The following is a 19,994-nucleotide window of genomic DNA, read 5'->3' as shown; positions in this document are numbered from 1 at the left end:
TCAACAGCGCTTGTGATTGGTTGTTTGGTAATCTGCAATAGATACTGTGTGCTGAAGCCAATCTTTTTTATTGATGTAGAATATCGAATGTACTGGTAAATGGAATGGGTAAAAACCTGGGTGTAAGTGTGTGAAGTACAGATGTTTCCTTACACCTCTTTGCTGCAGTTGTGCCAATAAGCCCCTCTCAGTGCACCAGGTCCCGGGAGACTCTGCTAGTGCAATGTGACTAGAAGGCACCAGCAGACACTGCTGATTATGGTCATAAGCTCATTGTGCACTACTCTGCATCATCCCCAGTATGAGGAGCTGGATAAACATTTTGTGGAACCTCCAAGAGACATTCCTTAGCTCCAAAGAGCCTCTGTATCGGCTTCACTATCTTCTGACTCTCAGCCTATGCAGATATGTTGTTAAGCTGTTCCACTGCAATGTAAGCAGACAGTTCTGTCTGAGCTAACTGTAATTTTGGTCTGAAGTTGAAATTCCTGCTGGTAGAGCTGCATGGTCCTAACCTCACTATGGGATCACCCCCCTCCCTCCCTGTAATTGTAGCACCTAATGTACTTTAACAGGGCAGGTCTGCTGACAAGCTCATTAGCTATGGATCAGTTTATGCCCCCAGCAAAAGAGGTGCTGCAGGCTTCCATTATCATCTTAGCCTGCATGGGGCAACCTACAGAATTTCTGCACAGCATACAGGTCGGGTTAATTGGGAAGGCTCATATGGGGACAAATTCAGTTAGCACTGTGGGGATGTAGCTGCTGGGTCAAGTGCCCAAACTATTAATTTGACTGCTTTCTGCCCAGTACTTAACCCAGGAGATGCATTACCGCGACTAATGCCCCCGCTGCCTATTCACCATAAACTGCATCTCCCGTGTTAGGTGCCTGGGCACAATGCTGTTACTGCATGCTGTAACACTGCGACTAGCACCAAGGCACTAGTTAGCGTAGATTTCTACTCACATTCTCAGGAGGGCACTTAACCTGGGAGCTACATCTTCGCAATGCTAATTGAATTCCCCCTACAGAGTCTCTTTGAAAATCAAATTGTTGGTTGCCGCATCCTTTTTTTTTTTTTTTTTTCTTCCGACTGGAAGATGACCAGTCTCATGCCTACTATGGCACAGTAGGCTGATCTGGAGTAATGCCAGGGTATTGTATGGCACCATGAACACCTGTCGATGCAATAACACTATCCTTTTGTGTGGAAATGTTGTTCTGCCCAAGACACCTCGTCTACGTGTTGGCGTGTTTCCATTATTAGGACCTGGCCATACTGCTTTGATGAGATGGGCATAGACCATAGACTCCACAGGAACTTTGTGATTGCATTGTCCTGATATATGGTAGAATGTTTGGTATCACCAAGGTTTTGTGTTTTATAATTCTTTGTTGCATGTACATTTAAGGATTTTAGCATGATTTTGCACTGTAGGATGCTTGACTATGCAGGACGCCCCAGACATGGAGACTTATTGTTCTGTAAAATTACTAAGAAAAGACCCCAAAACATTACTCTCACAGGCACACATTGACATACTAATTTGCTTAATTGTATAGCCTCAGAGTGGCGCATACTGTACACAAACTATTAATCCATCAGTCTACTGTGACAATCCTGTCATTTTTTATTAAACATTTTCCTACAGTTCTGTCTGGAATGCTGAAGTGATGGTGAAATGTGACATATCTGTTTTTGTCACTATTATGTGGGTGCTACTTGTGACTGCGCATGCTTTCTGATGTTCTTTGGGGGGTGGGCTTGTGTGGTGATGTGTTTTTACTTCATTCAGTTTTTTATAATACTCTATATGAAAAATTCAGACTCCATCACATCCCCATGGTTTTCTACTTGCTAAAACATATTTTTTAAGGCATTGTATAGATTAAAGAGGAATCCCTTCTGCGTGTTCTGGTTCCCCGTGACAGGCGTTTGTGTGTGTGTGTGTGTATATATTAAAGAGGAATCCCTTCTGTGTGTTTTGATCTCCCGTATGAGGCATTGTATATATTAAAGAGGAATCCCTTCTGTGTGTTTTGATCCCCGTATAAGGCGTTCTATATATTAGATGAATCCCTTCTGCGTGTTCTGGTCCCCCGTGTAAGGCGTTGTATATCTTAGATGAATCCCTTCTGTTTTCTGGTCCCCCGTGAAAGGTGTGTGTGTGTGTGTGTGTGTGTGTGTGTGTATATTAAAGAGGAATCCTTTCTGCGTGTTCTGATCCCCTGTATAAGGCATTGTGTATATATTAAAGAGGAATCCCTTCTGCGTATTTTGATCTCCCGTATAGCGCTGCCGATGTCTTATTTTCTCCACAGTTAAATGCCCTAAAAAAAAAGAGTACATCTAGTGTAATACGTTTTTCTATTAGTCTTTAAAATACGGTAGAATCCAGTAGCATGTAGAATCCAAATAAAACCTAAAACAGTAGGCATATATACACTATGTAGGCAAAAGTGATTGGAAACTGACAGCAAATAGATCTACAAGATTGTATTGACGTTAGTACTTTGTAGGTCCACCATGTGCAGTGATTACTGCAGACGTCCTGCTTGGCAAATTGTCCACAAGTTCCTGCACAACAGCCTGTGGTATGTTTTGCCATTCCGCCTTCAGTACAGTGACAACTGTGACACTGAAGAAGGTCGAGTCGGCCTAGAATGCACCAGTCGCTCCAATTCATCCCAGAAGTTCTCAATGGGGTTAAGATCAGGAGTCTGAGCTGGCCAGTCCATCAGGATTGCCAAATTTTCTGTATACAAGTCCAGCGTCGCCCTGGAAACATGATGGGTGGCATTGTCGTAATGATAAAAGCATTTGTTGTTCCGTAAAACTGAAAGTGCATGGGCCTCCCTACAACGTGTTCTTGTTGAAACCGCTACATTAGTGGCAATTTTGGAACTTGTGTGTAAGGGTATGCATTTTGATTGCGCAGGGGTGTTCAATCACTTTTGTCTACATAGTGTATTTTAAGCGTGGCAAGTCTACTTACCGAAGTTTAGGAAAAGTCAGCATGGTATAATGAGAAAAACAAAAGAAAAATGCGGGGAGCGCACACAAGTTAGAAAGCAATTTCCAATAGTCGTGTCTCCACAAATACATACACTATGGTAGTGAAAATACAATTCAATTAAGCCAATGATAAATATATAAACATTATTTATTAGACGTAAATTGCATAAAAATAAATATGGGATATAAATCAGTCCCCTGATATTACTAAAACGGTCAACCATATAAGCTTATATGAAAAGAGGGGGGAGTATTCAAATATATAAAAAATAAAATAATTATAAAAAATTGAATGTCCCTCAATAGGGTAGTTCAGAAACAAAGGTAAAAAATACACTTTTTCAGGCGTGGCACATGTTATCCATATAGCATTTGTTCAAAATACACCGTATTGTGTCCAATAGATCTTTGTAACTACCATGTAGTTAGTAATTTGTGCTAAATGCACCAATATATATTTTTTCTCCTCAGTTGGAATAGCCTGCTTCGGGGGTTTAAAACCATCCAATATTGATGTTTACTTTATTTGGTTTGGAAGCAGGTATATAGTAATGTAATTTAGAATTGCTGCAGCAACCATGTATGGACCTGGGTATGTTTAAATCCTATGGCAGTACCTGCACCTTAACATGCCGACTCCCCGTTAGACATAACTGCATAGTCCACAAATTCCCAATCGTGTGACAGGGACTGGTGAGGGTATTTCCAGATATAGTCGGCGGCCACCTCAAACCCTGGATCGGTATCCAGCAGGGTAGGTCTCTCACCAGTAAATAGGTATTATGCCTTTTTCCTCTGAAGAAACGACCAGTTATTGCGGTCGAGAAACGCGTCAGAGGCTGTTTGTTTCTTCCCCTGAACCACTGGAAATCATTGCGGCAGCAGAGTGGATAAAATCAAAGCCCGCATACCGACACTACTCTACCATTCAGCCACGCTGCCCCAACACGCTGTGAAGCACACTTATTTACTGGTGAGAGACCTACCCTGCTGGATACCGATCCAGGGTTTGAGGCGGCCGCCGACTATATCTGGAAATACCCTCACCAGTCCCTGTCACACGATGGGGAATTTGTGGACTATAAGCAGAGTGTTTGGCGCCCATTTGTATATCTTTTCCTCTTTTCTATGGTACAATGTGGGTTGCTACACTGCTTGGGTCCCCAATTCCACTCTACAGCCTCCCTCTCCACTATGCTTCGGCTTGTAAGCAGTAATAGGCTCTGATATCTGTAACCACCTGTTACTGGCGCATTTCTACCACACGTGTATTCACCCTTCCTCTCTGGCTAATGTCATAACATCTACTAAAATATTCCGAACGTTTGTAAAGTTTGTTACCTCATTATGTTATGTTCCTACTCTGAATTGTCTGCTACGGTTTTTTTTTTTTTTTTATACACTATTCAAGCTTATTTATAGACTTTGATGTTTATACACTTGAGTCAACTTTTTGATTTTATTTATCTAAAGCAATACGCCTATTTATATATGTGTAGGTGTGGTTGCTCGTAGGTTGTAATGGAAATGGTTGCGTATGTACTCATCAATGTAAGTAGACTTGGCCTATTGTGGAGTAGTTTTCTTACAATTATTGAAGTTATGGCAGGTCTCTCCTATCTTTACCACCAGCAAGAAGGCATGGAGATGGGGGACATATTTTATAGAGGAAAAAAGTGACTTATCTGAGCTTAGCCCCAAAAGATGAGACTCCTTTATTGCTCGCAAGACAGAAGAGTGTTGCAGTGTAATATTTATTCTGGTTCACTGCCATCTCTTCTCACCAGTGCCTACACTCCTGCAGCTATGACAGGGAAGTTACCAGCGGACCCAGAGGTTCCCCCTGTAACCTTGTTGCGAAGGGGAATATTTTGTAGTTGGTCAACCAGATTTTGTTGATCCATGAATTATGCTGTGATACAGCATCTAAATGAGCATGTCTATCAGCTGATTAGAGAATAAGTTTATTTCTAGATTTATTTATGAAAAATGAGCAGTAAGTCAGAAATATTCCTTATCTGGTCGCAAAATACAAAAGCCTAGAAACCTTCCATCTTTGAATGGTGACTGCTCTTGTTTTATTGGGATGCAGTTTATAGACCGGCGGACTAAATGGCGCCGGTCTATATCCCGACAGGAGAAGCCCCATGGGGGACTTAAAATAGGCGTCGAAATTCCGATGCTGGGTTAGGCACCCCTAGGGGGGAGATTAGGGTTAGGTACCCCCTCCCCCAGGAGGCTTGGATTTTGGGTGCGGAGAGAGGGGGGGGGGGGACATGACTTGGGGTTAGGCACCACCCCGGGAGTTTTAGGGTTAGGCACCCCTAAGGGGGGGTTAGGGGGGAAGAGAGGAGGGTTAGGGTACTTACCGGGATCCCCTACTATCGGGCTTTTCATACCGAATCCATTTAATCAGCCAACCCATAATTCCAGAGCATATAGGTACTTCATAAATATTTAATGATTTTCTGCATCTCCTGAACCTTACACATGCTTGCATACTGTTGGGAGCAAATAAGAACTACTCTACTGAGCTCTGACTGCTAGGAGACCACTTACATTGACTTACATAAGCTACATACATGCTTAAAATTGCACTTGACATGCCGTTGTTCTTACAATAGGATTGGAAGTCCAGATGAACAAACAGATTCGTACGTACACAGCATTATAATCTACCTTCTGCGATTCGCATCTTTCAAATCCCTTCTGCTAAAAAGAATGACTGGAGGAGCGTCAGCAGAATTATTGAACCGAATAGTTGGTTGTGTGTACACACTTCCAAATTTTCCAGACATTGTGCCATCTCATCTCAGAAATATTAGGATGCACATAAAACCAGAGTGCGTACACGCTCTTACAATATCTCACCAGGAGGTTGTGAATCTTCTGGTCTGCGGGACAATTGTATAGCTATACTCCGAGCTAGTGAGAGTAGTTTCAGTGGTGGGGAGAGACAACTTTTGGCTCAAGCAGGATTTTAAAGAATGATAATGATCATTGGTGCTCTCCGTAGCCCTTTTTAATCCTTCATTCCTTTTTTTTTCCTTCAGGGTGACACTGACCCATTTTTTTTGCACAAATAAGACCGGCCGGATCGAGCACACTGAATGAAGAGTTATCTGCTTCCATAGCACAACATTCAAACAGCCTGCTCTCTTTGAATGAGGATGACAATGGAAGAGATGAAGAATGAAGCAGAGACCACTTCTATGGTTTCCATGCCCCTGTATGCGGTTATGTATCCAGTTTTTAATGAGGTTGGTATTGGTTTCATGAAGTCACTGTTAATGCTATGATCTGTTGAAAAAGGGGAGGGGATAACTTATTTGTGTTTATGCGAAATTAATATGTGCTTTGAATGCCTAGATGTGTTAATTAATTTAATAAGATTTCAAAGTGCATCTTGCATATGTGAATTGAGGCCTAGTGACTGGATAGGCTACTGCAGTGAATGAAAGCAGTGCTGTGTTACTGGACTCCTACTAGGAAATCTTCTTAGTACTGAGGTATTATCTTGCGATGAGCCATATGTTTATATATGTAGAAATCTGCCACCCAACCAAGTATGTGATCAAGAAACCATTTAGCATGGAGTTGTGACATCTGAGATAGCTTGGGCTTTCCTTCATTGGTAAATGGCAGGAACTAGCCTTTCAGTTTTTGTGGTCCCCAGAGCTCTGAAATATCTCCTTTCCTATGTTGGCAATAGTTGGACCTTGATAGGACCCTTAGCTGCTACACCCTGACAACTAATAGTTCAATGGGTTGTGTATTCTGCTACCTTTCTATTTGCAACACAACCTCAATTGTCTGTTAATGTGTAATGTAGCCGATTTTGGTGTGTTGTGGCAGCGTGAGACGGAAATCCCTGCTATTCATGATAATACTCTTGAAGTCAAAAGGATAATTATCATTCATATGATTCCCCGGCAAGGGACTAAGTTGCCATACTTCATCAGTTTTAGCTAATAAACGCTGAACCAGACTGAACAATACTTTGTTTCCTGTGATCGAGTGGCAGAACTGGCTCAAGTTAGAGAGCGTTTAGTGTGCACCGTTTGTTTGCCTCGGTCAGCTCCATTCTTCAGTACATTCAGGTGATTTGGGTTGTGGCCCATCCTCCAAACACCCGTGAGTACCAGAGCATTGTTGTACTTCTTATTTTGGTGTATACGTTGCTCACTAAAGCTGGGTACACACTAAACTATGTGTGTACCCAGCCATGTGACGGGCCAATATATTGGGGGCCGGTACACCTTAAACGATCCGGCGCCCGACATAGTGGTTACACATTAGGCGATTTTGATGATTTGTAAATATCGTCTAACGTGTACCCAGACTAACAGTTATGTTTCTGTCTCCTACCCCTTTCCTCATACATGAAATTGTTAGACGTTGTACCACTTTCAGACAGAAAATGGCAAAAAAAACCTGACCCGCAAAATGCGGGGAAAAAGCTGGGGTTTTTGCCATTTTCTGTCTGAAAGTGGTATAACGTCTAACAATTTCATGGCTATGTCCTGCCTGTCAGTTACTGGTTCCTACTGAATGTGTGCTTTGAACCCTAACACCACTGAGGTCTTTTCATTTATTTTCTTTATAATTTGTGCTCTGATAAATTTCAGGGGCAGTTGCACAAGTGTATGCTTGTACTGTGCTTCCTTTAAATTCTTTGTCAGGCGTTGTCATAACTATTACCTCATGACTAAGAGCTCCTGGTCTGAATAATCACCCCTCTTTCAGTTTGTCATGAGCTCATTCCTTATGCAGTCCTCATACTGTATTCCTAGCTATCATTCAGATGTTGTCCTACCACTCTTGTGATGACACACACACTAACAATAGGATTAGGGTGAGGTTAACATTGGTATGGTTAAATTATTTACTTACCATACATTTTTGATCAAAAAATGCAGTATAAACACTTTGTGCAGGAGCAAGGTCCGTCCGCCTTCTGCTGTTAACCCCATCTGTGCTGTATCGCTGTAACTAAAAGTGCTATAGAATTTCTGGTTGCATCTGCATTTTCTTTTTATTCTCTACACATGCAAAAGTGACATAAGATGAAAACAAGAGTGGACATTAATGTAATAAGTCTAAACAACACTGTCCAGTAATAAGTGTGAGATAAACACAACCTATCCTGAATACATGAAAGTGTAATGGTGCATACACATGGTCAGATTTCTACTTCAGGGTCCATAGGGTATCCACAGGATACCTTGGGGTATAGGTGTGACGTCAGTCGCTGGGCACCATAGAGTTAAGCTTTTCAGCCTCCCAGGATGCACTAGGGTCCCCCTCCTATACTCCGCCCCCGAGCCAAGGCACCCCAGTTTCGTTTGGTGCCCGGCCGGAGTCGGAGGCACCTGCTAGAGGGGGGCTTAGAAGAGCCCCTGAAGCTTTTTCTTCATGCAGCTGTGGCTACACATCTGGATGAACAGCATGGACAGTCAGTCCTGACGTCCATGCTGTCTTCCCTACACCCCGCCGGTACCAGAACGCCGGTACTGATCCGGGGATGCTGGTGGGCATCTGGGGTCACAGCTAGCGGTGGCCCCAGATGTTCCGGACCATGGCCGGATTCAAGGGGGACAGAGGTGAGTAGCGGGGTCCCGCGGTGGGTCCACGCTGATATCATGGTCCTAAGTCCCCAGGCAGGGGGCTCCCTGGGGACTGGCTGCAGCGTGGAGCCAGGCGCCCAACCTGCGCTTCCACTACCCCCTGGGACAGCGGACCGCAGCAGAGCGGTAGCGCTGCGGCATCCCAGGGGTTAAATGCATGCCAGGGGAGCGCGCCTTCCCTGTCTCACAGCCGGTGCCTCCCCCGCTGCACACAGCCCTCTCTGCACTGTGCTGACTGGCCCTGTGTCAGCGCTCCTCCCCCAGGCCAGCCTTCTCTCTGCTCCTCGGCGGCCATCTTTTCTGAAGCATGGTGAACGCTGCTGGAAGCCTGCATTGGAAGCATCGTGGTCTGGGTTCCCCCGCATACCTCTCCTCCGATTGGGTCAGGTCTGTGTATGCAGCGCTGTGTCCTACCAGGCCCTGTGTCTGTGTAGTTGAGTGATCAGCGCTGTTAGTGCAGGAATTGATTTTCTTTGCATTGTATGTGACTGTGCTAGCGCTGCTGCCTGTAACTTTTCTTCTAAACTGTCAGCTTTATACTGTCCCTGTTTTTTCTGCTAAGCCCTTGCGGTGCGGTGCTGCAGGGTGGTCTCTCGCCTCTTAAATCTATAATTGGTGAGAGGGGTCACATACGTGGTGCCATCATGTCTGAAAGTGATTTTCCCCTCCGGCTACAGTGTACTACGTGTAAAGTACCGTTAGCGGAGGGGGAGGGTAGCGCGGAGGGCCTCTGCCGGCAGTGTTTGTCTATGGCGCGGCCTCTTACGGTTACTGCACCGGTACAGGAGCCGCCCTGGGCTTGTTTCGCTTAAGCGCTTACAGCCTTAGTGGGCCAGTTAGCTCCGCAGCCCGCGTTTACACCGATGGGTTTGTCCCAGCAGTCAGTGGTGTCGTCACCCATGCAGGGTTTCCCACAACAATTGGTGGTACCCCACAGTCTCCCTATTTCCCCGCTCCCGGTTTCTCAGGAGCCAGCGTGGGTTAACTCCCTGACGAGTTCTGTACAGCACTTGTCGGATGTGTTGCAAGGGGAGTCTGTGATGCGGCCGCATAAACGGCCGGTGGCGTCTCTGTCCGCTCCTTATGAGGATGACGAAGGGACGTCTGATGATGGGTAGATTCTGGATCCTTACGATCAGGAACCTTTCCATACTAAGGACGCTGATGCTAAGTCCAAAGTATATTTTCCTGGACTTATTTGGGCGGTCCGCACAGCCTTGGTGATTGAGGACGAAGTTCCCCCAGCGGCTAAATCTAAGTATGCCTTTTTCAAAGATGTGAAGGGCGATGCCACAGTTTTTCCTCTTTCGGGTCAGTTGGTGGACCATTTAGAGGAGGCGTGGAAACAGCCTGGCAAAAGATACCAGCCGCAGAGACGCCTGGCGGTGGCTTATCCGTTCGCGGATAATTATTTTGCAAAGTGGGAATCCCCTCCACAGGTGGTTTCTCACGTGACCCGTCTTGTCCGTAGTGCCACATTGCCGATGCCATCTATGTCCTCCCTTAAGGATGCTACGGACCGCAAGGTGGAGATCTGCCTGAAGTCCGCTTATTCCCTTGCGGGGGGGGGGGGCAGCACGGCCGGCTATGGCCATTTGCTGGGTTGCCAGAGCGATGGAGCGCTGGGCGGATTCATTAGAGGCTTCTTTTGATTCCGACTGTCCGGCCGAACAGGCGGAGTTGATTGGTAATCTCCGTGATTCGGCCACTTATATCAACGAGGCGGCCTTAGACATTAGTACTCTGGTGTCTAGAATTTCTTCAGCAGCAGTGGCTGCTCGTCGCACCTTGTGGCTGCGATCCTAGAAGGCGGACGCAGATTCCAAGAAGGGTCTGGAGGCGTTGCCGTTTACCGGAGAAGTTCTCTTCGGTCCGGATCTGGATAAGATAGTGGCCACGCTGGCGGCAGTCAAATCGGCTTGTCTCCCGTCGGCCGCTGCTCCTTCTGGTTCTGGACCATCGTCCTTTCGGTCATCTAGGGCCCAGGGCAGGCCCAAACCACAGTCGTTTCCTCGACGGGCTGGCCCTAAGAAATCTGCCAAGCCCTGGAAGCAGGGATGGAGTACCAGATGTCCGGCCCCCAAGCCAGATGACAAGCCTGCGGCCTGACTGTCCGGGCCTCCCTTTGGGGGATCCCAGGGTGGGAGGCCGCCTGCTGCAGTTCGCCCAGTGTTGGTCGGCCACTACGACAGACACTTGGGTTCTGGAGGTGGTTTCCCACGGGTACACCCTCTCCTTCCGGCACAGACCCCCGGCTCGATTCTTCACCACGGGTCTACCATCAGACCGGAACAAGGCTACAGAGCTGCGGAAGGTATTGCACACTATGCTTCAGGCTGGAGTTATAGTGCCTGTTCCATTCTCACAGAGGGGCCAGGCTTTCTATTCAAATCTTTCTTTGGTACAGAAACCCAATGGGTCGTATCATCCGATTCTCAACCTCAAAGCACTCAACAAGTCTTTGCGGGTTCCGAAGTTTCGGATGGAGACCCTACGGTCCATCATTCTGGCGCTGGAACCTGGGGACTACATGGTGTCATTGGACATACAGGACGCTTACCTGCATGTCCCTATTCTTTTGCGCCATCAACAGTTCCTCAGGTTTGCAATCCGCAGCGACCACTTCCAGTTTCGGGCGTTACCTTTTGGCCTGGCGACAGCTCCACGTGTTTTCACCAAGGTGATGGCGGTCATGGCGGCTTCTCTGCGGCTGCAGGGAGTCCGCATGTTGCCGTACTTGGATGACCTGTTATTGGTGGCAGGATCTCCAGAGCTCCTGTTACGCCACTTGGACCTGACCATTGCACTGCTGCAACGGCACGGCTGGCTAATCAACTGGCAGAAGTCCACTCTAATCCCGTCTCGTAGGATTCTGCATCTTGGAGCCTTATTGGACTCGGGACAGCAAAGGATCTTCGTGACGGAGGACAAGATCTCTGCTTTACAGTCAAGGGTGCGCAGTTGTCTGCACAGCCGCCGGGTGTCCCTACACTCGGCGATGAGGTTACTGGGCTCCATGGTGTCGGTATTCGACATGGTGGAATACGCCCAGTTTCACTCCAGACCTCTGCAGCACCTGATCCTGTCCAAGTGGAACGGGCTGCCTCAGTCTCTGAAGTCCCAGACTATTGTGCTCACCCCGGAGGTTCGCCTGTCCCTTGCTTGGTGGTTACAGACGACCCACCTAAACAAGGGACGTCCGTTCTGGGTTCCAAATTGGGTCCTGTTGACAACGGACGCCAGTCTTCGGGGCTGGGGAGCAGTTTCGGGTCCACACTTGTTCCAGGGCAGGTGGACGCCGGCAGAAGCGGAGCTTCCAATAAATATCTTGGAACTCCGTGCGGTCTTCAATGCTCTCCAGCAGGCACATCGGTTTCTCCAGGGTCACCCGGTGCAGGTCCAGTCGGACAACGCTACCACCGTGGCCTACATAAACAGGCAAGGAGGAACCCGCAGTCGGGCGGCTCTCGTAGAGGTCTCTCGGATCCTGTTTTGGGTGGAGCGCAATCTTCCGGCCATATCAGCGGTCTTCATCCCGGGAGTGCTAAATTGGGAGGCGGACTTTCTAAGTCGCCAGGACGTTCATCCGGGGGAATGGGCCCTGCACCCGGACGTTTTTCAACTGCTGGTGGACAGGTGGGGTCTTCCAGAGATCGACCTCATGGCATCCCGGCTCAACAACAAGTTGCCGGTGTACGGGTCTCGCACAAGAGACGAAGGGGCGTCTCTGGTGGATGCTCTGTCCTTCCGGTGGACGTTCCGGTTCGCATACCTGTTCCCTCCGGTCTCCCTTCTTCCACGGGTAATCCGGAAATTCAAACAGGAAGGAGGGACGCTCCTGTTGATAGCTCCTGCGTGGCCCAGACGGCACTGGTTCTCAGACCTTCAGGGTCTGTCCGTGGACAGTCCTCTGCGGTTGCCGCTACGACCGGACCTTCTGTCTCAGGGTCCTTGTCTGCACCCGGACCTGACTCCGCTGTCTTTGACGGCGTGGCTGTTGAGACGGCCATGCTGAGGTCCTGGGGGTTTTCCAGCTCTGTGGTGCGTACCATGTTGCGAGCTCGGAAACCGTCTTCCGCGAGGATATACCATCGCGTGTGACATACGTTCTTCCAGTGGTGTCGACCGAGAGGTTATGCACCGCGGGAGTTTCGTCTGTCTCGGATTCTCGCCTTCCTGCAAGCGGGACTAGATCATGGGCTTCGCCTTGCTTCTTTGAAGGTACAGGTTTCGGCCCTGTCTGTCTGGTTTCACCGTAGGATTGCTACAATCCCGGATGTGCGCACCTTTATGCAAGGTGTTGTCCTCATTCAGCCGCCCTTTGTTCCACCTGTGGCGCCTTGGGATTTGGCTGTGGTCCTGAGGGCTCTCCAAGGACCGCCGTTTGAACCACTGGGCTCAGTGGATCTTAAATGGCTAACAGCTAAGACTGTTTTCCTTCTGGCTATTGCTTCGGCCAGACGTGTTTCTGAGTTAGGGGCTCTTTGTTGTAGACCCCCTTTCTTGGTTTTTCATGGGAACAGGGCAGTGCTCCGCACTCGGCCCGAGTTTCTTCCCAAAGTTGTTTCCCAGTTTCATGTTAACGAGGAAATAGTTGTTCCGGCCTTTAACTCACCGGGTCTTTCCGTGGGTGAGGCCTCTTTGGATGTTGTGCGGGCCTTAAGGACTTATGTTGACCGCACTTCTTCGTTTAGGAAGTCGGACGCTTTGTTTAGCCTCTATGGCTTCCGTAAAAAGGGTTGGCCTGCTTCAAAGCAAACTTTGGCAGCCTGGATCCGTATGGCTATTTCTGAAGCTTATCTTCATGAAGGCCTACCGGTTCCTCCTTCTCTGAAGGCTCATTCCACTAGGTCTGTGGGTCCTTCGTGGGCAGCTCGACGTGGTGCCTCTGCAGTCCAGATCTGCAAGGCTGCTACGTGGTCCTCTGTTCATACCTTCGTGAGGTATTACAGGTTTGACACCTTCGCTTCTCAGGATGCTTCCTTCGGGCGGCGGATTCTCCTTTCTGCACAGGAGCGTCCCCACCCTTAAAGGATACTGCTTTGGGACATCCCCAAGGTATCCTGTGGATACCCTATGGACCCTCAAGTAGAAAATATGAGATATGGTAAGAACTTACCCTTGTTATCTCTATTTCTACGAAGTCCATAGGGTTCCACAGGACTCCCGCCCTGTCGCATCTGTGCTGCAGATGGGCTTTGCTCTGGTCACCGGTTTTCCGTCTCTCTCTGGTGAGAATCTGATTCTTGTATGTGTCCAGATCTTTGTTCTCTCTTCCTTCTCCTCCTCCGGCCTTTTGCTTAATAACTAACTGAGGTGCCTTGGCTCGGGGGCGTGGTATAGGAGGGGGACCCTAGTGCATCCTGGGAGGCTGAAAGCTTAACTCTATGGTGCCCAGCGACTGATGTCACACCTATACCCCAAAGTATCCTATGGACTTCGTAGAAATAGAGATAACAAGGGTAAGTTCTTACCATATCTCATATTTTTTCTACATCACGGTCCATAGGGTATCCACAGGATACCTTGGGGCATAGGTGATGACGTCAGGCATCGGGCACCATAGAGTTAAGCTTTTCAGCCTCCCAGGATGCACTAGGGTCCCCCTCCTATACCCCGCCCCCGAGCCAAGGCATCTCTGTTTCGTTGGTGCCTGGCTCGGAGTCGGAGTACACGTTTAGAGGGGGGCTAAGGATAGCCCCTGAAGTTATCTTCACGGCAGCTGTGGCTGCACATCTGGGAGTACAGCATGGACAGTCACTGCTGACTTCCATGCTGTCTCCCCTACACCCCGGCGGTACCAGAACGCCGGTACTGATCCGGGGATGCTGGTAAGCATCTGGGGTCACGGCTAGCGGTGACCCCAGATGCTTCGGACCATGGCCGGATTCAAGGGGCAGCGGGGGTCCCGCGGGTTTAACAACGGACGCCAGTCTTCGGGGCTCGGGAGCTGTAACGGGTCCACACTTGTTCCAGGGCAGGTGGACTCAGGCAGAACAGGAGCTTCCAATAAACATCTTGGAATTCCGCGCGGTTTTCAATGCTCTCCAGCAGGCACATCGGGATCTCCAAGGTCACCCCGTGCAGGTCCAGTCGGACAATGCCACCACCGTGGCCTACATAAATCGGCAAGGAGGAAATCGAAGTCGGGCGGCACTCGTAGAGGTGTCCCGCATCCTGGTCTGGGCGGAGCGCAATCTCCCGGCTATATCAGCAGTATTCATCCCGGGAGTCCTCAACTGGGAAGCGGATTTTCTCAGTCGCCAGGACGTACATCCGGGGGAATGGTCTCTGCACCAGGACGTCTTTCAACTTCTGGTAGACAGGTGGGGTCTTCCAGAGATAGACCTCATGGCGTCTCGGCAGAACAACAAGTTGCCGGTGTACGGGTCTCAAACAAGAGACGAAAAGGCGTCTCTGGTGGATGCTCTGTCCGTCCAGTGGACGTTCCGGTTTGCTTATCTCTTTCCTCCGTCTTCCCTTCTTCCGCGGGTAGTCCGGAAATTCAAACGGGAAGGAGGTACACTCCTGTTGATAGCTCCCGCGTGGCCCTGGCGGCACTGGTTCTCAGACCTTCAGAGTCTGTCCGTGGACATTCCTCTGCAGTTGCCGCTAGGACTGGACCTGCTATCACAGGGTCCTTGTCTTCACCCGGACCTGGCTCAGCTATCTGTGATGGCGTGGCTGTTGAGACGGCCATGTTAAGGTCCAGGGGGTTTTCCAGCTCTGTGGTACAAACCATGCTAAGAGCTCGGAAACCATCCTCTGCAAGGATATACCATCGTGTGTGGCATAGGTTCTTCCAGTAGTGTCGACCAAGATGTTACGCCCCTCGGGAGTTCCGTCTGTCTAGAGTGTTAGCTTTTCTACAGGCGGGGCTAGACCATGGGCTTCGCCTTGCTTCTCTGAAGGTGCAGGTGTCTGCCCTGTCAGTCTGGTTCCATTGTAGGATTCCTGCGATCCCTGATGTGCGCACCTTTTATGCAAGGTGTTCTTCGCATTCAGCCACCTTTTTGTTCCACCGGTGGCGCCTTGGGATTTAGTTGTGGTCCTGAGGGCACTCCAGGGACTGCCGTTTGAACAACTGGGCTCAGTGGACCTTAAATGGCTGATAGCTAAAACAATATTCCTTCTGGCCATTGCTTCGGCCAGACGTGTTTCTGACTTTGGGGCTCTGTCCTGTAGACCCCCTTTCCTGATTTTTCATAGGAAGAGGGCGGTGCTGCGCACTCGTCCTGGATTCCTTCCCAAAGTTGTTTCAAGGTTCCATATCAACGAGGAAATCGTTGTGCCGGCTTTTAACTCACCTGATCTTTCAGTTGGTGAGGCCACTTTGGACGTTTTGCGGGCCTTAAGGATTTATGTTGACCGCACTTCTTCGTTTAGGAAGTCGGACGCCTTGTTTGTCCTCTTTGGCTTCAGTAAAAAGGGTTGTCCCGCTTCAAAGCATACTTTGGCTGGTTGGAGTCGTATGGCAATTTCAGAAGCTTATCTTCATGAAGGCCTTCCGATTCCATCCTCTGTGAGGGCTCATTCCACTAGGTCTGTGGGTCCTTCGTGGGCAGCTCGACGTGGTGCCTCTGCATTTCAGATCTGCAAGTTTGCCACGTGGTCCTCTGTCCATACCTTTTGTGAGGTATTACGCGTTTGACACCTTTGCCTCTCAGGATGCTTCCTTTGGACGGCGGATTCTCCTTTCAGCACAGGAGCGTCCCCACCCTTAAAGGATACTGCTTTGGGACATCCCCAAGGTATCCTGTGGATACCCTATGGACCCTGATGTAGAAAATATGAGATATGGTAAGAACTTACCCTTGTTATCTCTATTTCTACGAAGTCCATAGGGTTCCACAGGACTCCCGCCCTGTCGCACCTGTGCTGCAGATGGGCTTTACTCTGGTCACCGGTTTCTTTCCGTCTCTCTCTGGTGAGAATGTGATTCTTGTGTGTGTCCAGATCTTTTTTCTCTCTTCCTTCTCCTCCTCCGGCCTATGGCTTGGTATGTAACTGAGATGCCTTGGCTCGGGGGTGGGGTATAGGAGGGGGACCCTAGTGCATCCTGGGAGGCTGAAAATTTAACTCTATGGTGCCTGATGCCTGACGTCATCACCTATACCCCAAGGAATCCTGTGGAACCCTATGGACTTCGTAGAAATAGAGATAAAGGTAAGTTCTTACCTTATCTCATATTTTCTTCAGATCTGAAAGATAACTATTTAAAAAAATCGTTCAATCGTTCATATCTGAACGATTTTTGACTGCATTAAAGTGAATGGAATCGTCCAAGTCTGACTGAAAACACCTCAGATGTCAGATATCGTTATCTGACCATCGGGAACGCGCATCGTTCATCTGACAGATATGTCAGATTTTTCCTTCAGATATGAACGATTGAAAGTTTTTTTTTTTTGTTTTTTTTTAATCGTTATCGTTCAGATCTGAAGTAAAATCTGACCGTGTGTATGCACCAGTAGAAAGGAATACTATGTGAGGGTTTCCATGTTTTGCTAGGAAGTGAGTTAAAAATTATTAAGTACAGGAGTCTCCCATATCCAAATGTTTCAAAATACAGTTTTTTTTTTTAGCAAGACTTAGATCGTTACACCTTTTTGCTTTTCATTATGTTATGTAAATATTCCGAAATCCGGAATATTCAGATATCCAAAATACTCCCGGTCGCAAGTTTTCACCTTCCCATATTATATCTGTAGAAATATATCTTTTACTCCTTTCATTTTTATAAAGGTGTTTACACACTTATGGACCACCCTGTATAAAAAGGTAGTAATTCCAACACTCCACACTCCAGTAATTAACTGTACCAGGTGCCTTCACATAGGCTGTAAATTAGCCTCAATATAAATGTCCCTTGGTGACGCACTCACGTTTAGTAGTTTTTGTTTTTTTACTAAAAAGTGTAATTCTACAATGGCTAAGTCAATCACCCGATCAAGCATGCGTTTCACTTGCTGAAGACAAAACTAAAGGCAGAAAGAGCCACTAATAAAAAAAAAAAAAAAACTGAAGACAGCCGCAGTAAAGGCCTAGTAAAGAATAACAAAGCTAATAGAAATATGGAAACCCAGCATTTGGTGATGGTCATGTATTCCAGACTTCAGGCAGCAAAGAATCGCATTTTATTTATGCTTATCTTAATTTGTCCTATTTCTTTTGACCCCATGAAAATAGAGAACTGCGCATAAAATGGTTGCAATTCCTAAAACGTTTCATACAACATGTGATTTTTGTTTAACTCCTATAATTAAAGCTGAAAATGTGCTCTTCAATTGCAATATGGACCTAATTGTGTGTGAGGAAAGAAAAAAAAAAAGTATGTGTATATATATATATATATATATATATATATATATATATATATATATATATATATATATATATATATATATATATTTATATTATAGCTTGTAGCACTCCACAGCGGAATAACAAGGTTACTTGCCTGGGTGCCTTCCCCCGGTAGACACAGTATCTCCGTTCAACAAGAAAAGAAACAGGCGGCACTCGCAGGGCTTGCAAAAATTAAAAATCACCAACATGTAATTTTTTCCTGCTGGTGAATTTTCATTTTTGCAAGCCCTGCGAGTGTCGCCTGTGTATGTGTGTGTGTGTGTGTGTGTGTGTGTGTGTGTATATATATATATATATATATATATATATATATATATGTACACACACCTACACCTTAACTCACAAGTTCCTTTTCTTGTATTTCATCAAGAAATCCCAAATAACTTAATTCTGGTTTCGATGTCTCCTTTATATGTGCACTGTGAATTTGAAGTCAGGGCCTGATTCAGACCCGGTCGCAAGCGCTGAGCGCTCGCAACTGGGTCGATGGTGGCCCACAGCGCATGCGCGCAACGGAGCCGGCTCAGTCGTGCGCGAGACCCGGCTAGCGAGGGGCAATCCGTCGCTCCGGGTCTCGCACCAAAGGGGGCGTGCTGTCGATGTTGAGTGACAGCTTGCCCCCTTTGGTGGGGGGGCGGGGTAGCTGCCCAAATGGAGGCGTTCCCATGAGAACACCTGCCGTTTGGGGGCGGCCCCACTGACATCACTCTGGGGGCTTGCGGCCACGAGACCCTACCACAAGGGTCTCGACGCAAGCCCGATGGTCGCGATGGTCTTCACCATCGCGACTATCATCATGGCCGCTCACAATAGCTGTGGGTGGTCACCGACAGCAATGCGAGCGGCCAAGAGGCCGCACCAAAAATAAAAAAAGCCTGGCCCTGATTCAGAGCGAGTAGCTCTGAATCAGGCCCTCAGTGCGCTATTAACCTGCTTCTGTCTATGATCTATTTCTCATTAAATCACTGACTCAGACTCTGCCTCCGTCTTACCTTACCTGTCTTTGTTCCACTGCACTGACTTCCTCTTTCCTTTCTGATTTATTTTTAAATATCGTACAACCGAATTTGACTTTATTTCTCTCCCCTCTAATATTGGCTTCTTGTCTGACATATAAACTCCTTATATGCAGCACCTCTGTGGCACTTTTTACCTTTTATGTCTTAACCTGGCCACAGAACACTATAACAAGACTCCATCAGCCTTAAACACTCTCCACAGCTCCTAATACTGACAATAATTGACTTCTTAACACTTTGTATACAAAATTTTATTCTCACCAATACTGCTACTTTTGTGCAGAACTCCACTTTAGGAAGACTTGCTCTGTAGATTTTAGTTTAAAATAAATGTATTTTCCAGCCCTGTAGTTGCCTCCTTAACCCAACAAACCAGATTTGCCATACATTTCCAGTGATCTACTCTCTAGCTTAAGGGCCAAATTTAGTAGTGGTATGTCGCAGGTCAAATTCATGTGGACTTTGCAGGTTATTTTCACAGAGCACAGTCCTGCAATCTGTGCAATTCAATTGCAAACGACAATGTCTGGTTTTTGTTGTTGAATGTTAAATTTTTTCCACCTATTCTGGGGCCATGAGAGAGAAAATCTGTTTCTCCCATTGAAATCCGGATTCATTTAGGCTGTGTACACACCTATAGATATCTGTCCAATCCATCTGGTGGGAAGGAAAATCTGTTCATGTATGGGAGCAAATAATCGAAAGTTGCTCCCAGATGCTGGAAAATGGACCAGACTTTCCTTCCCACCAGACAGATTGGACAGATATATCTATAGGTGTGTACATAGCCTTAAGCTGGATTTCTATTTGAATAGAAGAAAAGTTGTGGCTGGGAGTTTTTACCCCACGTTGAGCAGTTGCAGCAAATTGAATTTGGCCCTCAATGTCAAGTCAGACCTTTCAGATCCCTTCCCAAACATTATTGGCCCAACACAGTCCTTGCTGTTCCTGACCTTGCCT

At 47.4% G+C, this 19,994-nt stretch overlaps 1 protein-coding gene across 2 annotated transcripts in view; it reads left to right on the top strand.

Annotated features, from left to right (window-relative positions):
- The window catches only part of PDCD10 (programmed cell death 10), a 58,241-nt gene that overhangs the window by 5,839 nt on the left and 32,408 nt on the right, over window positions 1–19,994 (top strand). For both annotated transcript variants that reach the window (XM_088452364.1, XM_088452365.1), the window contains one exon: window positions 6,073–6,279. In XM_088452364.1, the coding sequence (XP_088308490.1) occupies window positions 6,184–6,279 (96 nt within the window). In that variant the 5' untranslated portion in view covers window positions 6,073–6,183. The remainder of the gene's footprint in view (window positions 1–6,072; window positions 6,280–19,994) is intronic.

Source organism: Taudactylus pleione, unplaced genomic scaffold (assembly GCF_031769625.1).
Source record: "Taudactylus pleione unplaced genomic scaffold, aTauple2 ptg000037l, whole genome shotgun sequence".
Classification (NCBI taxonomy): Eukaryota; Metazoa; Chordata; class Amphibia; order Anura; family Myobatrachidae; genus Taudactylus; species Taudactylus pleione.
The sequence above is the reverse complement of the archived record's forward strand: the minus strand, read 5'-3'. Positions and strand labels throughout refer to the sequence as shown.